The 26,664-nt window shown below is 29.8% G+C and overlaps 3 protein-coding genes across 5 annotated transcripts in view; 2 read left to right on the plus strand and 1 right to left on the minus strand.

Moving 5' to 3' along the window:
• LOC119668633 (transmembrane protein 134) overlaps window positions 1-13,506 on the minus strand; it is a 290,194-nt gene extending 276,688 nt beyond the window's left edge. Inside the window, exons 1-2 of one of the 3 annotated variants that reach the window (XM_038078209.1) lie at window positions 13,033-13,225; window positions 12,680-12,889 (exon numbers count right to left, since the gene is read on the minus strand). In XM_038078209.1, the coding sequence (XP_037934137.1) occupies window positions 12,680-12,864 (185 nt within the window). In that variant the 5' untranslated portion in view covers window positions 12,865-12,889; window positions 13,033-13,225. Of the gene's footprint in view, window positions 1-12,679 lie in introns of all 3 variants that reach the window. The other 2 variants (XM_038078208.1, XR_005251518.1) reach the window with 2 other exon arrangements.
• Window positions 13,507-15,648: 2,142 nt separating this feature from the next.
• Window positions 15,649-18,157, plus strand: LOC119668353 (HBS1-like protein). The gene is made up of 2 exons (XM_038077828.1): window positions 15,649-16,911; window positions 16,990-18,157. Exons 1-2 carry the CDS (start codon window positions 15,960-15,962, stop codon window positions 18,072-18,074), a joined length of 2,037 nt encoding a protein of 678 aa, XP_037933756.1. The 5' UTR covers window positions 15,649-15,959; the 3' UTR covers window positions 18,075-18,157.
• A 2,459-nt stretch (window positions 18,158-20,616) lies between these two features.
• On the plus strand, window positions 20,617-23,204 carry LOC119668424 (ras-related protein Rap1). Its single transcript, XM_038077923.1, has 2 exons — window positions 20,617-20,993; window positions 21,128-23,204. The coding sequence occupies exon 2, from the start codon at window positions 21,777-21,779 to the stop codon at window positions 22,329-22,331; it is 555 nt and encodes a 184-aa protein (XP_037933851.1). The 5' UTR covers window positions 20,617-20,993; window positions 21,128-21,776; the 3' UTR covers window positions 22,332-23,204.
• Window positions 23,205-26,664: the final 3,460 nt, after the last annotated feature.

Consider the following 26,664-nt stretch of genomic DNA (forward strand, 5'->3'; position numbering starts at 1 on the left):
TATTAAGATTGACAAATGAGATGTAAGTAACAAAGGTTTGGATATTAAATAAAGTACTTAAACAAAATATCATTTATAAAAGGACTATCGTTTGTTACAAAATATATTTAAAAGACAATTTACCCTTCAGGTCCTACATTTTTAGGCATTCATAGAAACTGTGTTTTGACGTTTCAACTTTCATTTCACAAAAATGGTAAATACTGGTCTTTGAAAAGACATATTTGCTAATACATTACTGCAGTCTAACAATGCTCAGTGTAAGTAGTGTATTTGATACTGCCTCAGATGGGTTAAATAATTTTTTAGTTAATCTTCCTCTTTTACAGTTCATTTCAGCTGATTCCAAGAATGGCTGGGTCTAGGTCCCGGAGCTACTTGTTAATCTTGACGACCAAGATGCGTTCATCTCCCCAAGGGTGATATAATACCGAAGAGATTATTAGATATACAGATCATACATACAGAATGAGATTCTATACAATATCAATCAGATATACAGAATATACAGAATATACAGATAACAACTACATAGTCTCTCGGCAAAGTACAGTGTGGTTAAATCCAATTAATTACGTTGGACTCCTCGTTTGGCGAATTAATCAGATTTTTGGAAAATATGATTATGAAGTATAAAAATTATATTTTGTTGGATACAAATATTAACACTTGACAAGAAATTTGTTATAGATAGTTATATTCAGAACAATTTAGAACAACGAATAAAAGAAATAAAAGATAAAATTATTTATATTGTTTATAAATATGTATTGATATATTTATTTAAGTATTCAATAACAACTTAATTAAAAACCTTTTTATTTATAAGTATTAAATGTATAAAAATTAAATGTATAAGTATTAAATTTTGCTTTTTTCAATTTTAAATATGCTTAATATATTTAAGTACTATTTAGGTATTTACGTTTCTCATAATCATGAACCTAATATTGTCTTATATTATTATACAAAATTATTATTATCAGTTAAAAAATGTTTTTCCACAAAAATGGGTTTTGTACAAGATGTCTTAGCAGTCGGTTTATGAAAATATTTAAATTATTTTATCTGAAAAAATTTCTACGCGATAACAGAAGGAATTTAACTTTTAAGATAAAAATTTTTATTCTTTCATTAATTCAAAATTTCTTTGTATTACACAATGATATCTCGATATAAAAAAAATTAATAGCGTTTAGCTGACAAGTAACTTAAACCAAAAAAGCAAAACGATTTAAAATGATTAAGCCCCTCTGGTTCAACCAGTTTTTATATTAATATTTTTTTTTTGTTTTGCTTCGTCACTTTATTTTATTATAAATCTATTTATAATATATTCTGACACGGTGGTTTTATATTTATTATAAAATTTTTCGTACAATTTCTAACCAGAGCTAAATTTTTAACCATAACTAATCAACAGAAACAAAGCTTTGTATTTTAGAGTATGTACTTTGCATTCAGTTTCTAATATGTTTATATCTAAATTACAAAAATTATGAAGACCTGCCGACATTGGCAATTCTAGGTATAACCATATAAACATATAGTAAATTAAGCATATACACATAAATCAATAAATCAATCTTAATTAATGAATTAATGAAACTAGTAAAGATATAAAAAATTTCGGTTATAGAAGTGACCACCACTCTGTTTCTAGAAGCCCCTTATCATATATGAGCAGTGACCGCTTAAAACTCTCATTAGATTTTCACTGTTCGGAAGAAACGGGAGCTTAGTATGTTTTAACTGATTATAGTGGCAAAACAAACCATTTGTATTAACTAAACTTAAAACAAGATTTAGTTTATTATGTCTGTTTTATAAAAGCTTATATGTAGAAATATTTAAATAAAAGTTTTAAAGAGATTTTTTTTGAACAGTAGTGAACTACAACACCAAAAATATTATTTTTAATATTATTTTAATTAATTGAATTTTTGGCTGACCATACAGCTGTTTCGAGTATTGCCAAATACCCATCTTCAGTGGTTTTGGAAATAATTCTTGTATTTAATTATTCGTAAATAATTATTTTTGAGGCTGTAAGTACCAGGAATCGAACTCGGGTCCTGCCAAATGTGAAGCTCAGAATCAGAGCTCAAAGTTTTAAAAATTAACAACTCACACAATCGACGAATTCAATAGAAAGAAAGTTGCAAATCTGTCTTAACACTGCGTCAGTCTATAAGATAGACAAGCACGTTAAAAATATTGTAAAGATTTATAGAATTTTACGTTAAAAAACTAAATCAGGTTAAAGAAAAAATTAAGTACTTGAATAGGGTTTGATATAAAAAAGAATACTATAATCACCAAAGGCTTTACAAATGACTTATAGCACTTATGAATTATAATTGTGTGGCTCTTATATATTGGATATTTAAACAAAAAAACTTCGAAGCTCCCGGCTTTTTCGATTGGTAAATCTGGATTCAATCTAAATTTACTCCCGACCTGTCAAATTTTATTGCACGATCGAACATTTTTAGAGTAATCTAACATTTTTGTAGTAGTATTAGTAGACATTTATATTTATCATAAATACAAACATCGAATCAAATCACTGCTTATCTGTCAAATCATATAAAACAGCTGTTAATTTCAGAGTAATCTTGCTACTCTGGCAAAATATTTAGAGTGTTATAAAGTCATCTCGAGTGTTATACATTTTGCCCTAGATTTACCAATCGAAAATGAAAATACATTAAAAGCGCATTAAAAGAGCATTATCGATTGATTAAATTACCCAAGATTTAACAATCGAAAACGTCATAAGTATCTTCAAAAATAAATGTTATTGCCTATTTTTAACTGGCAACCGGAAATTCTTTTATATTTCCTATGGGATATGTTATGCACTGACAGGCTATAGAAGTTAAATAATACTTAAACACGAGAGACTGCTAGATTGCATCATGACTGCTGCTATCATTTTGTGAAGTACGAACTGCGTGCTTTTCTCCAGATCATTTCAGTAAACTTTGTTATTATTGAATTCAGTTTTATTTGAATTTTTACTCCCTTAGGGTTAAGGAAGATAGAGTTTAAAAACCCACTGATTTTAGTATTTTTTCCAATTTTGTAATGATTTTATTAGGCTATGGTTTTTAGGTTGTAGTATTTCTTATACATTCGAAACGATCGATAATGGCAGTTTTGTTCGTAAACAATCGTCTCTCATTTCTGTAGGATCTCTTTATAAAATTATTCTTTAAAGCTTCATGTTCTAAGGCTTTCTAAGTGGGCCTATCTTTTTTAGAAAGTATTTGATAGACATAACTTTGTTCGTCCCATTTCATCTAATTGTTTTTTTCTTTCAATTTTCTTTTTTTCACAATTCTTATCTTCTTCTTGAAGACGTGAATTCAATTCTCGCGCAATTCTTATGCGAAAATCGTTTCTTATCTCTGTAGCATCTCTTTATATTATTCTTTCCAGCTTCTTGTTATAAGGCTTGTTAGTGGGTACATCTTTTTTAAAAAGTATATTTGACTCTTGAGTAAGTCCCAAATCCAATAATGGCATGCATTATTAATGTGACTTCATAAAGAGTAATTATGTATTTTTTACGGGTTCTGTTCTTAATTTGCTATAAATATTATTATTTTTTTACCTTAGTCGTGCTACTATCGTATAATCTCTTAAGTACTTATTTCGGAAGGAAATATTCCAATGCTGCTAACGAGATTTTTCATGGTACTTTGTTTGTACAGTTCTGTGGATAGCGGAGTACTGACCAAACTTTCGAAGTTAAAGCCTTTAAACAATAAACTAATTATCCATAAAAACAGAACTTAAAACAATCATATATTTAACTAAAAAGTATACATTGACCGTAAATATACAATCATCTCTTAATCTTTCAAGTTTTATAGCTGGTAATTAGCAAGAAAATTGAACTTTAAGAACTTTTTGTTGCACTTACTTTTCACATTTGACAACATTTTAATTATAAATTTAAATTTATTTCCTCTTCAAATTGCAGTCATTTTAATAAGCAATCAACAAAGAATATAAAAAATACAAGTTCCTCAAAGAAAGTATATAATATCGGAACACAAATTTATATCTCATAAATTTTTATAAATAAACCACGTGTAAAACAGCATTTAAAATGCAATAAAGAAATATATTTAAAATTCAAATTAACTGAACAATAAAGAAGACTTGTATTTTATTCATGAATTTATGAATTATTTCCGGAAAGTATAAAAGAAAAAAGTACTTCACGCCTCATAAGGCAAAAACCTTAAAAAGAAAAAAATGAAAAAAAAAATAAATTGACAGTGAGATATAAAATGACGAGAGGAACGTGCTTTGTCTCTACGCCAGACATGATTATATGGGAAATAGGTTCTCTAGTGAATGAATATGAATATAAATATTGGAGAGAAGCGTTAAATGTGGCTTGACGTGACGAATGAAGCGGGAGTTGAAGTATAAATCATTCATCAACATGTAGATTATTTTTTTTATATTATAAATGCATGGCAAGGAATTATTAGAATTCTCATATTTCGTATGCATTTATCGGTTACATATTCAAAATTATTTTAAGTTCTTAGAGATAAAAAATATTGACACATAAAGTGCACATAACTACTTATTGCCCCGCTCCCTCCAGAATAGTTTTAACGTACTACAATAGTTTTTTATATGAGTTTAGTGTGTTATTTATAAAAAAAATTAAGACGAGCTTATCATAATTATTATTAATTAACAATTAACAAGACTTGATTTAATTATAATAAATTATATATTATTTAAAAAATAATAAAACCAAACAGAATTTTTCTAGGTATATCTAGGTATATAATAGTATATTTCAAATAATAATGGACAGTAAATCATATGGTTGGAGTTTGCACAAATTCTTATTAAAGAGAATAAAATTTTATAACGTATCTAGTATATATATATCGTACTTATTCTCTCATATTATTATTGAAAAAGAAGGGGAAGTGTCCCGAGACCTAAAAGATCTATTGTGCCCCTTAATCGGATTAGAGTGTTTCAAGTCTGTTTTCTTTAATGAAAGACAGTATAGAGCCTATTTTTCCTAATCATTGATCCTTCTGATCTATGAAATATACTCCTAGGTGTTTCTTCCGCTTGTATATCAGTGCCAGGCACTTCCAAAGCACAAGGCATGCAGTTTCTCTCGCTTCTCTACAGTATCTGGAATCTGAGCTGAATTAAGTTCCTAACTTCAAGAGATGATTATTCAATCTACCGGTCTACCGATGACCGGTCAATAATCCCGCAATAATTCTAAGGTTATTTTTTTTAATTGTGCTATACAATCTTTGAAGCGTTTTAGGTTGTAAGTCCCTAAAAGCATTTTATATTTTGATAGTTTTGGTAACCTTTCCCAATAGAGTTCTTCTGTCATAGAATTCTTTCTATTTTACCTTTCATATATAAATTATATAATTAATGGTCTTATTAAATACTTATATTTTTCTTCTTAGATTTATATTAACATATTATTATATTAGATTTAAATACAAAGCAAAATTTTTACAGTTTAATTTCTTTTCCATTCTATGAGCAAAATATCATCCTCTATGTTTGGATTATGAAAAATATGTGAACATACTTTGATTTCAGTTTCTATTACATCACAGCGCATTCTCTTTGTATGATTACATTATTCAAGATAAAGTACCTTACAAAGATAAGTATAAATGCATATTAAGAAATGAGGATTTTGAGAGAACAATGGGAATAGTGCACATGTAATTTTAAGACTATAACATATACATATAAAAAACAGATTAATATATAAAGAAGCCCAATACCTGGACCAATTTGAAACCACAACTATTTGAAAAGCATAATATAGCACCGTAAAAGAATGGAATACACAATGATATATAATACTTGGAGTTGATTTCATAGTTGTTACTTAACATACGTCTTAATATTGACTTACTTCTTTAATTTAAGTCAATTTCGGGACTGAAATTGACTTAGAAGGAATTAAATCTTTTTTTAAAAAAATATACGATATTTGTGTTTTAGGTACTTAAGTACTTAAGTTTCTAGTCAAAAGGACACTCTCTTTAGACTCAATTGTTTATAGAAAGAATGTATTACTTTCCTTGTTAAAAGAAGAATGTCTTTGGACTCAACTGTTTCTAGAAAGAATTAATTATTTTCCTTGTTGAAGAAAGAATCTCTTTGGACTAAACTATTTCTAGAAAGAATGTATTACTTTCCTTGTTAAAGAAAGTATCTCTTTGGACTCACTTGTTTCTAGAAAGAATGTATTATTTTCCTTCTTAAAGGAAAAATTTCTTTGGATTTTAAAAAGAATGAATTCTTTTGCTTTTCATTTAACTTTGATGTTTTTGTTAATAAAATAAATCCCTTAAAAAAAATTAAATAACAAACTAACTAAAAAGAACTTTGTTGTTGTAAAAATAATGAGCACTGGAAAGCATAAGACCTCCAAAACATACCCACATATTATTTATTATTTATGAAAGTTTGTAAATGTCCATAAATCGTCCTCTAAAAAGAAACACGCCTACAAAAGACGAAGGCTAAATATGAAGTCCAAGAATTTATGAAGCAGTGCATTACTTAAAAGAGGTGTTAAATACTTAAATGCAGCATCGATGTGCGTGCATATTTGACATTCACTCTGAGGTACAAGGCAAATACGCACTTAATAATACGAGTTTACATAATCAAGGGCATTCACTAAACAGCAAAAGCGGATGAGTATACGTACGAGTATCTTGAGTTGCCTGACGGAGCGCAACAATGACCTCGCACACGACTTGAACCAATCTCTGCGGTAGTGCATAAGAAATGTACAATTACGATTAAATACTAAACAGATATGAAAACGAATGTACGTACATATAGACTACATGCACTGCAAGAATACAGACGATATATGAAAAAAGTGTCCAAACTGATAAACATGATTACTTTTAAGCATCTAAAAAGATACTTGAAATTGTTTATAAAATAAGCGTGAAGCAAAGCAACGCTAAGATACATGAAGCGTAAACAAGGAACTTTGCTGTTGCTTTTGCAGTCGCAGTCGCAGTTCGTTGCAGTTGCAGTTGCAATGTTGTATGCAATGTTGTTGAAAAATTCAACTGAACTGAACTGAACTGAACAGAACTGAATTGAAATTTAAATAAAGTCAGACCCCGATGGACAGACAAATAATGCAATTTAAGTTCTACAGTAAAATACGTGCCAAAAGTATATAAACTCTTGAGTATATGATACGGACGACGTCCTCCACACGCCAAATAAAGGCATGGGCCTTTTCTTATACGAGTACCGTCGCTTCTTGCGGCCAACACGCAACAGATTTTTCCACACTTGCTGCATTGAATAAAGTATTTCTTGAAGCAATTGTTGCAAGCTGTTAGCAATTTTTTAAAAACTTTTATTTCAATTTTATTATAGTGAAATAATTTTAATTTTTATCTTTTTTTGTTTTGTTCTTTTTGCTAAAATTATTCTTTGTTCTTCTTCTTTAAAATGGGGATGAACGTTGCTCTTCAATAAATTTATGGAAACATTTTAAAATTCAATGTGGGAAGAAGTTAAGATTGCTAGAGTAATGATATAATCGCATTTAAAAAATATGTGTAGTACAATTTTATTGTAGATCAAGTAATAATATATTATTATAACTTATGGCAATAAAGTTTAAATAGTCTTGCGCTATATTAAACATTGTGAATTTTTAAGGAATTTATGATGTGGATCACTTATTGTATTTATATATATAAATATGTTTATTTTTATAATCAAAAGGCCTACAAGTTTTATATAGTAACGACACCGATGCTAAACTTGGATTCAATTAAAATCTGCTTTTGATGTACTTTATAAAGAAATTATAAATATCTATAAAGATATATATATATATATATGTATAAACTTAATAAAGATAAGGAAAAGTGTATGGTCATTTTTACAGAATAATTATTTATTTAAATTTTTATAATATCCCTGAATTTTGTAGTTTGTATAACACGTTTGTAGCGTTTTCGTTTGATAAATCTGGATTCAATCTCTCTCTCTCTCTCTCTCCCTCTCTCTCTCTCTCAAATTACTTTCGATCTCTTAAATTTTGTTCTGGATATGTAGAATATATATGTAGAATCAAATCAAACTTTATCTGTCAAGTCAAATAAAACAACCGTTAATTGCAGGGTAATCTTGTCAGAGTAGCAAAATATCTAGAGTGCTATACATTTCGCCTGAGATTTACCAATTGAAAATCATAACTGCACTAAAAATGAACATCGATTGAAAAAGTTGCTCCAGACTTACCAATGAAAAACGGAATAAACCTGTAGCAAGTATATAAAAGATCGAAAAGATACTACATAATGGAATGGTAAGATGAAAGCGATATGGAGTAAGTACGGAAAGATGGGTAGGAATGTAATCTAAGTGAAGAATTTTGACAGCTCAACGAAATAAAGCTATGGGGTATTTGTTTGCGTATTCGATCATGAAAACAAAAGGGGTATGTCATGTAGGGTAGAGCTGCAGTTATGGCAAATATTGGGAATGGACGTATTTTTATGTGACAAACATTATTTAGCTGGAACGAGTACAGCTTTTGCTGCATTAGAAATACGTATTTTGTTTCCGGAAACATTAGGGTGGGGACCTGTTTAAGACTTTCTGAATCTGTAGGAAGGTGTTGCTTTGGGAGACGGAAAATTCTTACTTATAGTGCACGACATTGATGTTGTGTTAGGAATCGAAGAAAAAAATCGATATAGCTAAAAAGGGGAGAGAACTTTATTCACTGTGGCAGCACCTGAGGGTCCATCTATGTAACCTTCAAGAAATTGTTTTGATAGTCGGTGGTTGTGTTCAATGGATAGGAGTATTTAAAATTCCGTTTGAAGGTGGCTAGCAAACTATATGTCATGGCAACCCATGTGCGTACAGTTGAATTTTGGCATGTTTGGAGATTATTTGAAAGATTATTTGCTTATTGAAAGAAAATAATTCCTTCATTTAATTGTAATGATATCACATAATGCGCATGATTTTTATCTGACAATAATTAATTTGATGATAGTGAGGAATTCCAACTATGACTAAAAGATGGATTTTTTACATACATGTTCAATATAAAAAATATCGAAATATCCAATACTTGTATTTGACAAAAAAAAAAGAAAATATCTGAGAAAGTTGATAATATGAATTGATACTAACAAAATAATAAAAATTTGAAAACTACAGACGTAAAACACTGAAATATCTAATCAATACTAAAGTGTAAATATTTATTTAAGAATACTGAATGATTAAAAGAAATATTCCAAATCTTATTCAAACAAATTAATATTAATAAAGCAATTAAAAATTATTACTAATAGTTTAATACTGAAATAATTACTTTGAGAAAGAAGATTTAAGGTATTCACATTTATTCAGTGAAGCCATAACAAATTAAATAATTTTAAGGCTATGCGCTAAACCGGCGATTTCATTAAATAATTGCTCTATAAATAAACACAAATTCTAAAGCAAACCGCAATTAAATTAATATAATTTAAATATAGAACAACTAAATTGGAAAACGCGAAAATTACACTTTATTCATTATTTAAGTTATTTTTCTGTACACAATATGTGCGGAGTAGCAATGTTGAATATGGAGTAGTGCGTCGTATAGATATAAATATGCAGAGACTTAATAAGGAAATAAATAGAAGGCATAAAATTAAATCGTGGTATGATGTACCATGTAAACCACGCAATGATATAATTAATATACAAGCAACTTAGCTTAATCACTACTCCTAATTGCAATGGAGAAGTAATAAATAAATATATTATTTTTCCACAAACAATAGAGTTAAAAATTATGAAAACAACACTTCATAATGAGTAAGTTAATTTATATAGCTGTGGTTTAGGCGTTTGTTCTAATTAATAATACAGTAAGTGCACCATTTGTTTTATGAAGAAACAGAAATTGTCAAAATTGTAAATTGGAATGACGCAAATTAAGTGTACGCTATCCGAGCTAGTCTACGGTTCGAATTTGGCAGGATACAATTCCTGAAACTTGCCGTCTAAAAATTATGTATAAAAATTAAACCGAAAATTAAAAAATTTCCGTAGACTATGGATGATATAGGGGCACAATAGATCTTTTAGGTCGCAGTGCACGATCCCTTACTCAATAATTGATGATATAGAAGCATGGACGCTATCACAGAATGATGAAGCTGCACTGGGAGTTTTCGGAGAAATAAATTCACCATAAGATTTTTGATCCTCTACGAGTTGGTGACAATGACCAAACCCGAATAAACCATGACATGTACAAAACTGAACACGACATTGATATAATTTACCGACTTCGCTGACTTCATCATAGCTTAAGAGTGCATGATGACATTTCCGCGAAAAAACTGTTTGAAACGAGAATTGAAGTATAAAGTCATAGAAATAGACCGTGTTCTCAGTCAAGTGATCAAGTCAAGGGAGCGCTAACTGCAGATGGTGTACAAGACTGGTGATGATTTGCACGCAACAAAGGCATTTGAAGAGAATGATGAATCAGACCAAAAACCGATAATGGCTTATCAAGAAGATGGATGGATATTTGGTGCAATATATTTGACTAAAAATTAAATTTTTATAATTTAATATATCCTTATTATTACCTCATATTTTCTATTTGAAATAGAATGCTTGCGATAGAACAATAATTTTTACTTAAATTTCAGTCGTAATAATGTAAAAATTTTTCTAGTTCAATTAATTGATTTCGTATAAAAATTTGAATTATTAATTTTTACAACGTAATTTAAAATCAATGTGAAAGGATCCTTTCAAAGACATGAGAGAAGAAACACAATTATAACGCAAACAAGAAAATTTCATACAAAACTATAAGGAATAGCTACAATCTAATAGGTTAACACTTAATTCTTAGATGTGGATGTTATATGATACTTTCTAGATAATATGTGGGTAAAAGAAGATAAGAAAATAATGTAAACATGAATAGAAATATATTTGTAGTAGTATTGTATTACAAATATTATAAAAAAATTAACAACTCATAATAGCTATTAGATTCTATTCGTATCTGTAGTCTATCCTTAAGCTACATGTTAACGAAAAGTGAATAAAGTATATGTTACAAGCGTGGGGAAACGTTATTGTTGTTGTGATAATCCGTGGATAATCCGCTGGACCCAGGTTGATATCAATTGTATCCTTCCTCCCCGCTTTTCCCCCACCTATACCCCAAACGCCACCCATCCACATCCCAACTCATATGTCTTATAATCTTTGCATGTTATCTGCTTTTCAGATCTCGGTAGAGTACAACAACAACAACAACAACAAGGATAGTTGAAATCTTCATAAAAATTAAGTTAAATATTCTTCTTATTATTATTGTTGTTAGGGGATGTGGTATTGCGAACTTCGGGTCTATTGTGCCGCCTCTGGGTTTAGAGTAGGTCTCTAAGCCCTGTTGCGTTAGTAAAAAGTAGTACAGAACCTATTTTACAGAGTTTTATTGCCTCTTCCGTATGAATATTCTTACTTTAGAGTGATTTATTTTTTCAGTAATTGAATATTTTTTACGATTTATAAACGAATAATTTTCGTTGAGTGTAGTTCTAAAATTAACAATGAAAACATTTAGGAATTAAATAAAGACACCTGCACTCTTGTGTGTTATCCATTAATTGAGTATCAATGCATAAAATACAATTTGGAATCATTACCGGATCTGTAAAATCAACACACATTAACTCTCTTTTATATAAAATTAATAATTATATCATTACTGACATTTTATTTGTAGTTTAAGTTGTTATATTTTTATGCTTAACTGGTTTGCTTGACGGCACTGTTACTTGTTACTAGTTATTATTTTATAATATCACTCGCTAAACAAACCGAGCAATGCTAAAAATAAATCGCTGTAATATGCGAACAAACGTAAATAATAGTTTTTGTTGTTTTGTTTGATTTACAATTCTGAACCATTGTTGGCGCTCGTAAACTAGTAAACTGAACTGTGTGGCGTGTTACAGCCCAACAGCCAGCCCAACGAATGACAAACAAAATGCGTTTGCATGTTTGTAAATATGTAAACAATAGTTAGTATGTATGTATGTATCTACGTAAAGACAACAATGAAAAACAAAAAAAAATGCTACCATAGCATGGAGATCAATCTCATGAAGTGTTTTGGCTTGCCACATAATTGCTGCGATAATGTTGATTCACTTGTGTAATTAAGTACGAATAAAAAAGTAAAGTAAATAGTTTATAAAAATATTTTGTAATTTTCAATTAGATTTTTTTTCCATTTTTTTTTTTGTTGAAATTTATTATTAACTGATACGCACCTTTATTAATTATATGATATTAACTACACAGCATATATGAGGAGAAATGTAAAATGATTTGATGACAAATCTTAACTAAATTTAAAAGCTGTTAATTGGTTTGTAAACAATAGTGATTAATTTAATAGGAACTATGATGAGCTTAGACCCAAGGTCAGTTTTATATACCAGTTTTTCGTGGAAAAAGTGTCACAGCACACAGTATGTGAAATGCAAATTGGTAAAATTTTTCTTAGAAAGTTGTTTGAATTCTTTGTATTTAGCAATGCGTTTTCGTTTTAACTTACTTTGGATCCTGTATGCGTATGGAGACATCATCTGAGGAACGTTGTTTTGCGCGTATTGGTGTGGAAATCACAGTTGACCCATAAACTCGTATGGCCTCGTCTGTTTCCTCTTCGAATGCATCATGTATAGAGAAACGCTTTTCCTTGCCCTGTCGGCCGGATGATTGACTGTTGTTGCTGTGCATGTTCGTCTTGTTTAATCTCAAGTAACTATCAAAACGTGAAAATTGCTTAATTTTCAACGCTACTTCAATAATATTTAACGTGTTAATTACTTTTGTAATCAAAATTTAATTATTTAATATTCACTAAAGAACTATTATTATGTAGGCTATATAAGAGATTATTCTCACTTCAAATAGTTCTTTTGAAAGAAAATTGCAGCATTTGACACCTTTTGATGTTTTTCTTATTGTTATTCTATATTTCTTGTGAGCAGTAATAGATTTTTACAGCCAACTTTAGCGTTTGCACTAAGAATTAAAATGAAATATTTCTGTCAAAGTAATTACAATTTAATAAATAATTTCAGGTTTTTAATTTCATTTTCAGAATCTATTATTTATTTTTTAAACTTTTCGTACACAATCACAGATATACAATATTATTTAGCTTGACTTTAAATTAATTACACAATTTGTTGAGATTTTTGCATTTTAATTATTTTTTAAAACTTTTAATTTTAATATTTATTGCACCAAAGATTTTTTGTTACGGATTCACACTTGCATTTAAGCAGAATTTTTCCTCAAAATATATATTAGCTCACAACGATTACAAGTCTCCCGTCTGAACCAGAGAACGAATGAAATAAACAGCTAGCGATAAGCAAAATACTGCGGACAATGGAAGGCAAAACAAATAAGAAAAAAGTAGTTATCAGGGTTGTATTAGCAAATTCATTAATTGTGTTTCGATGAATTTAAACGTAACGTGTTACGTTAAACTAACTAATAATTTTAATTCAAAAAACATATTGATAAAATGATATATAAAAAGGCTTAAATACAATATGTAGAACCTATTTAATTAAATATATGTTTTCATTACAAATTTTAATTACAACAATAATACATAAAAAATTAGTTTATTTTGCTTCAGAACAATATTTAATGGTGTGTATAGTGTTTTCCCTTGATCTACCATTTAGATATTTTATCTATAGTTTTTCTTTGCATAAAATACTGAAATTAAGGATTATTTACAATAACTTTTCAATATCATTCGATGCAAGCAATGCAATGTCATACTAACGTTTCATACAAAATGTGTTTAAGGATTGGTTCACGTAAGGGCCATATTATGCAGAGTGTTTCGGAAACGGCATGAGTACAATTGTTGTTATATTTAATGCAAATTTTAAATTTGAGAATGAAAGAAAAAACAATATGGCCGTTCAAATTCCGGCATGAGAGCCGGCGTATTTGTGGGCACAAAGGCAAAACAGTGTTGATTAGTAATAAATTTCAAAATTTGCGCCTTTTAGAAGCAAATTAATACAATTTTAATACGATTTGGAGAAAAAATGGCAATAAGCAACACAGCATTTTTTTATAAATCGCTAATAATATAATTATTACACTTTTCAGTTTTAAAGGAAGGCGTAAGTACTGTTAAGTACTGTTAACAATTATTGTATGATAATGTAATTATAAATTAACATTATTACAGCCTCTATGAGTTTTTTCTTGCTAGTTATTTTTGGTAGCAAATTGAAAGTGAGCATATCTAAATTTCCTTTTTAATTTGGGCACAATTAAGAAGTAGTAAAAATACAAAATTGGCAATACTGATGTGACACTCTGCATAATATGCATTTTCGGCATAGCCCGAAAGAGCGACTTTTGCCGTGCCCGAGACATTATGCATAACATGGCCCTAAAGAGTTACTTTTAATTTTTGTTTATGTGTTGTTTTGTGTTTAAAAACAAAAAACTAAACTAATTCTTTATCTGCACCAACTCTTTAATACATTTTGTATGAAATTACCAAAACATCTACCTCATATGAAAAATGTGTTTTAGTTTTCGTTTTTAAAAATATTCTGCAAGCCAGTGTGAGTTATATTTTATTTTCAAAAATAAGAGTTATTCCTGATTTTCCTGACATTATGAGATAAAATTAAATTTTCTGTATAAACACGTTTTGAGCAAATCGATCCATATTAATTTAATATATTAATATTAAAATCAAAATTATAATTGCTTGTGCTATGTGAGTAGGGTGAAACCTATTTATAGCATTACCACAAATATATAAGACATATAGGTTTATAAAATATGTTTATTTATATTATATATTTATATTGTTTACGTAAGACATAAATATATAAAAAAATAAAACATTTACTTTCAACGATATATATATATATACTAAATACTATATTAATATGATTAATATATTATTCAATTATTTATTAATAAAATTCTGAGTGAAAATTTTTGTTCATTGTTGAAATTTAATTAATTTGGTGCAATATATATACTAATTGCTATCTAAACGCCTTAACATAATGATTAGTACGTGATAAAAAAGTGCTATTATGATATAACACTCAAAATTTAATGTAAATTTTCTCACAAAAATATTGTTTTAATGATTTTTTATGAAATATTTTGTAAAACATTCAAATGCAAAGATTTTTGGTAATAACATTTTGTTTATAAATTTTTTAAAAGGATTTTTATATACTATACACATATTTAGTGTTGGGTAATATAATCATTTCAGTTTAAATGCGCTTTTTCAACTATTTTTTATTAAATTTTTAGTGTGCTAAATCGGTGAGTATTCTTTAACTTACCGGATAATGAACTATCAAATTAGCAAGTTCGGTATGAATACTTCCAGTTTAACATAATATTTTTATTTAAATACATTTTCACAAAATTTTATATTATGAAAAATAATTTTAATTGCTAAAGCAACATCTAACTAATTTAAAAAGCAAGAATTTCAATTGAAAATTTTATTATATAAAATTGTGCAGTGCAACCATGTAATATTAAAAAAATTCGAAACTTCACAGTGTAGTTATGCCAGTCAATATGAGCAGAAACGTCATTTTTATTGCGAAAATTTTTTTAGTGTACATTGTGAATTTAAATTGAAAGCATAACAAACGAATGTTTGACATTTTCACGTGGAAGAATTTCACAAATTATTTTGTTTTTAACATGACTTTTTGACGATTTTAATAAATATTGTGAAATATTGTGTTGTCAAGATAAAAATTAGTAGCTATTGTGAAATTGAGCAATAATAAAATAAAAGCCCCAAAATGTCACGGCATAGAATGGTGCGTAGCATGAACTACGACGATTACGACTACGACGATGTTTATGGACATTCAGTTGATGATGATAACTGCATATCACCGACAGATGCTCAGCAATGGCTTTATGATAGAGAACGTGGACAACAAAGTATTTCCGCATTTATACGCAATAACAAGGGCATAGAAGAAGAAGATGAGGAAGCAGAAAATGCTGCCTATGAAAAAGCAAGACGCGACTCTGACAACTTTCAAATGCCGGCATTGAATGACACCGACCAAGCAAAACTAACCTCTTGCATTGATGAGGTACGCAGTGTCGTAGGAGATAGCATATCTGAACGTCGGATCGTTGAAACCTCCATACGCTTTGGTTATGACATAACAAAAATACTCGACGAAATACTCAACAATGAAAGCGACAGCAAATCTAAGCGACTGCAACAAACAGATTTCAACGCAGTGAAGACTTTTCAAAAACCTTCTAAAACTACAATAACTAAAATAGTTAGCAAAGAAACAGAAATTAGGCAGGTACCCGCGACTATAAAAATAACAAGCGTACAAAGCGAACGAGATGCAAGACGAGGTTTCGAAATAAATTCTCCTAATATACCGTCTTCACCAGCATTATCCGGCCGCAATACGCCTGAATCGCCGGAAGATTCCATTAAGAGTGGTACAGGTACGCTTTTTAAAGTTTCAAAAGAGCAAGCGCAACGTGACGCACAACAAGTTTATGCGAAAGAACGAGCTGATCAAAAAGGACATTTCCATATGATTGTCATCGGTCACGTAGACGCAGGAAAAAGTACATTAATGGGGCATTTATTGTTCGATACAGGGAATGTATCACAGCGCATTATGCACAAACATGAACAAGAATCTAAAAAGATAGGAAAGCAAAGTTTTATGTACGCATGGGTTTTAGACGAAACTGGTGAAGAGCGAACCAGAGGTAACTAAACAGCATAATATAATTTAACTATCTCTGAAATACCTAAACGTATGTATTTTTTTAATTCCTTTTCCTCAGGTATCACAATGGATGTAGGCCACTCGCGTATAGAAACTGATTCTAAGATTGTGACTTTGCTCGATGCACCTGGACACAAGGACTTTATACCTAATATGATCTCGGGTGCTACACAAGCTGATGTTGCTTTACTAGTCGTCGATGCAACACGTGGGGAATTTGAAAGTGGATTTGAACACGGCGGTCAAACCCGGGAACATGCTTTGTTAGTACGTTCATTGGGTGTCAGCCAGTTGGGTGTGGTTATAAATAAGTTAGATACTGTGGATTGGTCGCAAGAACGTTTCAATGAGATTGTAAAGAAATTAAAGACTTTTTTAAAACAAGCTGGCTTCAAGGAAGCTGACGTTAGTTATACACCATGTTCTGGTTTAACTGGTGAAAATCTTTCCAAACCTGCAACTGCAACTGAATTAAAGAAGTGGTATAATGGTCCACATTTGTTAAGCGTTATAGATAATTTCAAAATACCAGAACGTCCTATAGATAGACCTTTTCGTATGTCTGTATCAGATATATTCAAAGGCACTGGATCTGGTTTAAGCATATCTGGACGCATTGAAACAGGCGTTTTAGGTGCCAATGATAAAGTATTAGTAGGTGCCAATCGCGAACAGGCGCAAGTGAAAGGCTTGCTGATAGATGAAATGCCACAGACCAATGTATTTGCTGGTGATCAAGTTTCAGTTACACTTTCTGGTATCGATTTGAACAACATTGCTGTTGGTACCATAATATATGATCCACAAAATCCTATACAAGTAACTAGTCGCTTCCAAGCACGTATACTTGTTTTTAATTTGAAGGTGCCAATCACAATTGGTTGTCCAGTGCTGTTGCATCATCAGTCACTGATAGAACCAGCTGTTATATCGAAATTAACAGCACAAATTCACAAGGGAACAGGTGAAGTTGTTAAGAAAAAACCGCGTTGTCTGGGTAATAACACATGTGCCTTAGTTGAATTGGAAACGATACGTCCAATTTGTATGGAACTTTACTCGGACTTCAAGGAATTAGGCAGAGTTATGTTGAGAGTGAGCGGCGTTACAATTGCTGCTGGAATGGTTACAAAAATTCGTTGAACTCTTGGAATTTTAGTTTAGATTTTTATGGTTGTTTTTATTTTAATATAACTTGTTTTTATAAATAAAAATAACGAAATGCTTTGGTATACATATATAAATAATAAAAAATTTAGTTAGTAATTTTGGATCTTTTATTCTTTATAAAATTATAGGTTATATATATCTGGTTGTCTGGTTGAATCAGTTTCACTTGAAAGATCGTGCGTATCAGCGTTCTCTATACGCTGGTCATTGCGGTTCCTTGGGGAGTCCTTCTGGTTGGCATATGAGCAACGTTGGCCCGCGATATCATAACGGGCGTATATTTGAGTTCAAGTGGATTTTGGTGTACCAGGCTGTCAGACCAATAACCTAACTTACATTGCTAAGGGAAGTACGCATTAAAGTTATAGAAAAGTTCAAACATATATAAAATAGTTAAAAAATCGTGGTTTTCAAATAAACTTTATTACAGAAGGGTCCTTGGCGTGTCCAATTTTTACAATATCTGATAGTAATCATATATATAATAATTTATTTATAATAATATTCTTGATATTTAATTGTTTCGTACAACTGTTATGTTTAAATATTATTATTTAATTAAATTGATTTTTAACATAAGATTTGATGAAAGATAATAATTGTTAACATAAACTATTGTTTATAATATAGAGGTGTTTGGATCAGTAGTAAATCACAACAATAAAATTTTATTAATTATTAACCAATTGAATTTTTGGTTGATAGCTCTTTCGAGTATTGCCAAATACCCATCAACAGTGGTCTCAGAAATATTTCTTATATTTAAATGTTCATAAATAATGTTTTGAAACTGCAACTACCAAGCGTTGAACTTGTGCCCTGCTAAATTTAAGGCTCAGAGTCAGTGTTCATTAGCTAACTGATCCAAAGCCGAACTTGACTTGATGTTCGCACATTTTTTTTGGAGTTTTGTTAATTTGCTGTGAAAGTTATTAAAGTTATTATGGTATTATATTAGAAGGAAATCATAAATCAGATGTAGAATAATAAAATTAATTAATTATATTTTTAATTGTTAAATTTCAAATTATTTTTGTAGAGACATTACTTAGTGCATTAGTTTATTACTAAATCTGTATAGAACAATGGTTTATAACTTGTGGTTCGCGAGATGGTTCAAAATGGTCCTTGAATCAAATTGAACAGGTATGGATACATAGTTTGTAGCTTTTCCACTGCGACCTCACTTAAGATAACAAAGAGTAAGCACTAACATTATTATGTCATTGTTAATTATTAAGGTAGAATAAGAATCAAAAACATTTAAACATTACAATAAGGAAACATTTATCAAACGAAATGATCGTGTTTTCTTGTAAAGACATTATACTAGTCTGTTTTGACCTGCTTGTGTTGTCCGTTTAGGTAGTGTTAAATGTTACATGGTGGTCGAGATCGACAAGTGGCTCTAGGAAGTAGACCCGGTCGTTCTTGGAACCACAAAAACATCATAGTGGTTTTTGGTCACAAAAAATGTTGGGAACCACTGGTATATAACCTAAACTAGGAGTGTAATACATTAATATTATATAATGTGATATTTATTTATAGGGATGCAAGGGGCAGTAGTGAGTGCCTCAATGGGGGAGTGATGCGAATAAACACCCTAGCCATCTTAACAGCCAACCTCACCTACACGTCATGCATCTTTTTCTTGCAGACGATGATCTGACGACCGAGCACAGACTGTATAACTTGAAAACACATAGCAGAGTGGAAAACCTCTAACTATCAAACACTAATTTTATCTCCAGATTGGCAGGGGATCTGGTCCTCGGGATTGGGGGTTGATCACAGCTTCGCATTGGAAAAAAACACCAGCTACACAACCTTCTTTAAAAAAGAAGGAGGCCAAAGTTCGCACTGGACTGTAGTGTCAAATAAGAAGAAGAAGAATATATATAGAAAAATATATATTTATAATAAATAGTTAAATGGATGTATTTATATGGAATCTAATCTTCTAGGTTGGGGATTGATTGCAAGGTCAGCAGCTTTGAATCAGAAAAAAACAGCTGCTAAGCAATCTTCTTTAAAAAAGGAGTCCAAAGTTCGCACTGGACTGTAGCGTCAAATAAGAAGAAAAATATATATTTATAATAAATAGTTAAATGAATATATTTATATGGAATCTGGTCCTCTAGGTTGGAGATTGATTGCAAGGTCAGCAGCTTTGCATCAGAAAAAAACACCTGCTAAGCAGTCTTCTTTAAAAAAGGAGGCCAAAATTCACACTGGACTGTAGTGCCAAATAAGAAGAAGTAGAATATTTATTATATTAATTATAATAACTGGCCAAATATTTATCTGTTACTTTTTTGTCTATTTTTTTACTATATTATATTATATTCTCAATATTTATATTGTTATAAGCTGTTTTATATAAAATTAAAATATTTTCAAATCTTAAAATATTTGGCGCTTTGTTTATCAATTCCTTTAACAAATCTCTGTCCATATTTATGAACATATTTGAGCAACATCTCTCATGTGTTAAACATTAAACAGAGCTACTGTGACGCGTCGCGAAAGAGATACAGCAGCAGAAAATTTTACTGCTCATGTTATTTGTGATTTTATACAGAAAACACTTATAAAAAAATATTTAAATGTCTATTAAAGTATTTTAAAGTTAAATACACCAAGTATTTGCACAAAATTATATAAATTTATATTTAATTCGCACAAAAAATCTGTATATAAGTGCAGCGGAAACTTCTGCACTAGCATTTTTCTTTATCTACGTTTGAGTTGAGTTATTTTTTGTTTAATATTTCTTTATACCTAAAATTACAAGTGTGTGCAACAGCAGCGGCGGCAGCAGCAATAGCAATAGCAACAACAACACAAAGAACAAGCACGAATAGGAGCGAGCACGAAGAAAATAAAAAGGTAAAAAGTGATAAAATGAGTCATAAGTTTTGAGTACCAAAAAAGAACTAAACAAAAGAAAATGTGATGAGTTAATTAATTTACATAGAAGAAAGAGATATCTGCGAAAATAATGTGATTTTTTAAAATTTTAGGTGAAATTTTCTACAATAGAAGCAAGCAAAAGAAAAACGCGTTTACAAAGCTCAACTGCGAACAACAATTAAATAAAGTAGAAGCACCGCACCGGCTATACGGCTATACGACAGCATTTACGCATCAAACATACATTTGAGTAATTTTTGATATATTTTAATATATTTTTTTTTTATTAATATACACATAAGTATCGCAACTCGACGACGTTCAAGCAGCAGGAACAAAGTGCAAGTTCAAGTAAAACTATCAATTAATATATAAAAAAAAAAAAAAAGATTTTGATAAATGTAAAAGGCTGAACAAAAGCAAAACTACGTACGTAAAAATTCCATTTTAAATATTTTATTTAAACGAACTTAGAGTAAAACTGAAAAGAGAGTAACGCTTGGTGAATTATACAAAACTAACCAAAAAGCAGCAAAGTAAAAAGCAAAGTGATAACACGCCTAGTTTAAGGGCATACAAAGTCTTCAATCAACTAAATATTTAATATTATAAACAAAAAATCGAAATCGAAATCAAAAAAGAAACGCTTAAAACTTAGTTTAAAACTAAACGCCCTTAAAGAGGCCAAAAAAGTTGAAGCAGTTAAGCAACAAACAAAAAAAAGCAAAAAAAAAAGTAAAGTAAAGTAAAGAAAGTAAAATGCGTGAATATAAAATCGTTGTATTAGGCAGTGGCGGTGTTGGTAAATCGGCGCTGACCGTCCAATTCGTACAGTGTATATTCGTCGAGAAATATGATCCTACAATCGAGGACAGTTATCGCAAGCAGGTGGAGGTTGATGGTCAGCAGTGTATGCTCGAGATCTTAGATACGGCCGGTACAGAGCAATTCACCGCCATGCGCGATCTCTACATGAAGAATGGGCAAGGTTTCGTGCTTGTCTATTCCATAACCGCACAATCAACATTTAATGATTTACAGGATTTACGCGAACAAATTCTACGGGTTAAGGATACAGAGGATGTGCCAATGGTACTAGTGGGTAACAAATGCGACTTAGAGGATGAACGTGTAGTCGGTAAGGAGTTAGGCAAAAGTTTGGCTAATCAATTTAACTGCGCCTTCATGGAAACATCTGCCAAAGCAAAAGTAAATGTTAATGATATTTTCTATGATCTTGTTAGACAAATTAATAAAAAATCGCCAGAGAAAAAGCAGAAAAAACCGAAGAAATCCCTATGTGTTCTACTATAAGACTACATTTTATATTTCCTCACATATATATTTTTTTAATTATACCAAGATTTTTGCTTTTCTTATCAAACACAACAAAAAAAAACAAAAACAAAAACAAAAATAAAATAACAAATGTTGTAATTTGTGTAAACCTGAAATCCACAAATTTTACGCAAAACCCATATTGTATACATTATTCTAAGCAAATAGGAAGCCGAAGAAGAGGTGTTCATTTAAATACTAAATACTGATATATACAGATATATATACACATATATATATATATATATAGAGAGAGAAGAGTAGTAAAGTGCGGTACTACAAGACTCCATAAACACATGTTAGACTCTAATCATTCCTACATTTTTGTATGTCAATAAAAATATAGATAAAAGTAGTAAATATTTTTAACAATTTTTATTCCAATAATATAGTCTGATAAAAATATTACTAAACATAATTCTCACAAAAAATATAGTTCGAAATATAAACATAGATGCTGCATACAAAAGGCTTGAACTTGAAGTAAAAAATCCTAAACTCATCCATAAATGTTTAACAGTGAAAAATATTTCAAATAACTAAAACAGAGTGAGATTTTTAACTCAATTTTCAACAGTAAAAATAGTAAAAATTAAAACTTTTATACTTTAAAATTATTTCCAACTTAAAAAAAATTAAATAATATTTTCAACTTAAAAAAATAAAATTTATATTTTAAAAATCTCTTTCCACATAAAAGATAAAATTTATAACTTAAAAATTATTTTCAAAATTAATTACTTTTAAAGTTTAAATGATCACCTCTTTAATCTCAACGCTTCAGATTTTGTATAGGAAATTAATTATAAAAACAAAAAAAAAACTTTATATATATATGTTAAATTTTCCAGTATATGCCTAATTTATTTGTTATATATTTTATGTTTTTGCCTGATTGTTTTCCATGTGAACAAAAAATATTTAACAATAAATTTAAAATAAAACCGATATAAAAAAAATATTTAGGAATATGCAATACGTAAAAGTAATCATGGTGTCGTAATGTTTAATTATTAACAAAACAAAAACAGAAACAGAATAGAAATAAAAATAAAAATAAAAACAAAAACATTCATTAAGTAAAATACCAGAAAATTAAATATTTTACACTATACAATGTACTTCTATACAAATTTACAAACAAACAAATATTATATTATTTGTGAAATTTTTTAATAAATTATTAAATCAAGAAAAGAGATACATAAACACATACACACACCTACACAAACACAATTTTTTATTATTATTGATAAAAAAAAAAAATTGAAAATTTATAGCCGTTTAAATAATTAATAAATTTAAAAAAATATATAATGCAAATCAATCATGTTTAAAAAATAAACTTAAAATATAAAGAAAATCGTGAAAAGTCCCACTTATTAAATTTAAAATTTATATATAATATATATAAAAATTAAAAGAATAAAATCTAATAAATTACTATCTAATTTCTAAAACATAATATTATTAAAAAATTAAACAAAACAAAAAAAATTTATTATCTTCTTAATATTAATGAATGTATTATGTTTTTAACAATAAATAATTAAAAAATAAATACAAATCCGAAATTATTAAATATATGTAAAAAATTAGTTATAAATCAATTATTTTTATTTAAATATATAATACTGTTGTTAGGTAGCATCAAGCTTGTTAGGTGTAGAAATTTTCCTAAAAAAGATAGTGAAAGTACTCAATGAAGAAGGGTCCCCTTCTTCTCTCAGTGATATACTCTCTAAAACATGTATTTTAGGGTAAATATATTCAGTGACCACATTGAGTATTTCGCTGTTCACAGTGAGTATTTGGTTACACATAGTGAGACTTGGTTGATAACAATGAGTATACAGACTGATTACTATTGCATGTGAAGCCATGCTACGAGATTTAAAATTTCATTCAAACTTTATTATCTTCTTGACAATGGTAGTATTCAATAATATGCAAGTTAAGCCTCAGCCTCTCTTAATTGTCAAAAAAAAAATCTAACGCTCTCTCTGAGAGAGTACCTCAAAAACAAATGTGTTTTATAATGATTAGGCTTACTATACAGTGTCACATAAAACCTTGCTCGGAGATTAAATATTAGATTTAATAATTTTTCTCATAATTATGACATAACGACGAAAATGCTAATCAGTCACTATACACTGCATGGTCAATATGGATTAAACAAGTAATGAAATCTAAGTCAGTAACAGGTTCACCTTGTATAGTTCATCTTCGGGGAAGAACGATGCCTTCCGCGTGCAGCACGAGCTGTCCTAACTCAGTTGAGAACAGGATATAGGTATGTGTTAAATTGTCACTTGACAATTCGATCTTTCGCCTCGCCCCATTAAAGTGGCTATGTTTTTCTACACTGATCCTTTTTGACTTCAATTTAAATCCCAATCATGTCCAATCCATTCTTACTCCTAAGCAATTCTCTATTAACATGCTAAAGCATATATACGTGTTTCTAATTCCTTTCATATTATCTGCTTTATATTACTGCGGACCACACAACAAGCTAAAAATGTATGTGTCGTGACATTATTTTATTATTTTTTAATTTTAATATATATATATATATATAAATATTAAGACTAATATTTTTAGAATTTCTAGTCATTAAAAATGGTTGAATAATTTACGTTTGGTAAACCTTTGTGCAGTTTTAAGTAATATATTTAGATCTTTCTTATTTTTTTTATATTATTGGAAAAATAGATTTTTAACGCCAGTGGTTTCCATAATTTTATATTGTTTAATATATTAAATTATTTGTAACCAATTACGCAAATAGAAGTTGTCGTTTTAATATGAAAAGAAATACTTTTAAAAATTTTGCTTAGTCATTGTTCGGACGGAGGTCATGTGAACTATTAGTCAGCCACCTTTCTAAAGCAAAAGGGAAATATACATTGTGACCGAAAAGTTTTCGGGAAATTTTAAATAAAACGCAAAATTCTTAACCTTCATCAATATTTATTTGATCTCCTTCAAAATATGCTCATCGAAGCGATACAAAACAAATGCAAGTCTTCTCCAATATCAAACATCTTTTTTATAGGCGCTTTCCGGTATGGCTTTGAGTTCCCTCTGCGAATTCTGTTTTACGTCTTCTATGGATTCAAAACGCGTTCCTCTGAGTGGTAATTTGAGGTTGGGAAACAGGAAAAAGTCACACGGTGCAAGATCAGGTGAATACGGTGGCTGTTCGATGGTATTTATTGAATGTTTGGCCTTAAAATCGTTGATAATGTTGAACAAATTGAGGTGAATCGGAACAAGCCGGGCGTTGACACGTCGCATACACAAATTGTCCACCAAAATCAAACGAGCCATCTCACGACCGATGCCTAGCTCTCGTGCTATCTCTCTAACACTCACATGAGGATTTTTGAACACGATTTCCTTTGCCTTTTCAATGTTTTCGTCGGTGGTAGAGGTCGAAGGTCGTCCAGAACGCGGCATGTCTTCGACGGTCGTACGACAGTCCTGAAAGGCTTTGTACCACTCATAAACTTGAGTTTTCGATAAAACTGATTCCCCATAAGCCTTTTGTAGCATTCGCAACGATTCTGCACACGAAATTTCGTTCGAAAAACAAAATTTGATGCAAACTCTTTGTTCAATATTTTTTTCCATTGTTTTTTTCGCAACGCACTACTGAGGTGAACTGGTTTCAACAGCTGCCGTAAACGAACTGTCCGACAGATCGCGCTCATGTTTTGGCATAGTAATTAAAGGACAGTGCTGCCAAACTACATAAACTTAAAATATCGAAAAATATACAGCGCGCGAATTTTAAATGAGAATTTCCGAAAACCTTTCGGTCACAATGTACATACATAAATATTATTTGTAAGTAGTATTGGAGTTTTTTAACCACAAAGTATCATTTTTAATTTTCTGACCAAATAGTTTTCTTATAATATAATTTATAATTTTTCAATACAAAAAACAAAACATTGGTTATAGTTGCCAACGGGAATGAACTTTCTTAAAACATAAGCGTCTCCGCTTTGACCCAATGTAACTTCAATTGAAAACCCACTCATCCTCATTCCTTTCTTGCTCCCAAGTAATCCTCTCTCCTCACATAATGGCAAAGCATACCTAAATCCTAACGCATGTATTCGTCATGTAAGTCCCCTTATGTTATTTCCTTCGTATTATTTGCTTGGTAAATCTTCAAGGGCTGCAACAACAATAAGCATTATTAAAATATTCTTTCAAAATTTGTAGAAATTTCGGAAATGTCTTTTTTATATCCTTTATATAACATTTTTAATCTGTACTGTATTGAGTGAACATT

This window comes from Teleopsis dalmanni, chromosome 1 (genome assembly GCF_002237135.1).
Source record: "Teleopsis dalmanni isolate 2A chromosome 1, ASM223713v2, whole genome shotgun sequence".
Lineage (NCBI taxonomy): Eukaryota > Metazoa > Arthropoda > Insecta > Diptera > Diopsidae > Teleopsis > Teleopsis dalmanni.

Excerpts from the sequence above, each read along its gene's own strand:
- LOC119668353 (XM_038077828.1), top strand. The coding sequence starts at position 15,960 with ATGTCACGGCATAGAATGGTGCGTAGCATGAACTACGACGATTACGAC. Across the intron at positions 16,912-16,989 it reads TGGTGAAGAGCGAACCAGAG|GTATCACAATGGATGTAGGC; the intron begins GTAACTAAACAG and ends CCTTTTCCTCAG.
- LOC119668424 (XM_038077923.1), top strand. The coding sequence starts at position 21,777 with ATGCGTGAATATAAAATCGTTGTATTAGGCAGTGGCGGTGTTGGTAAA.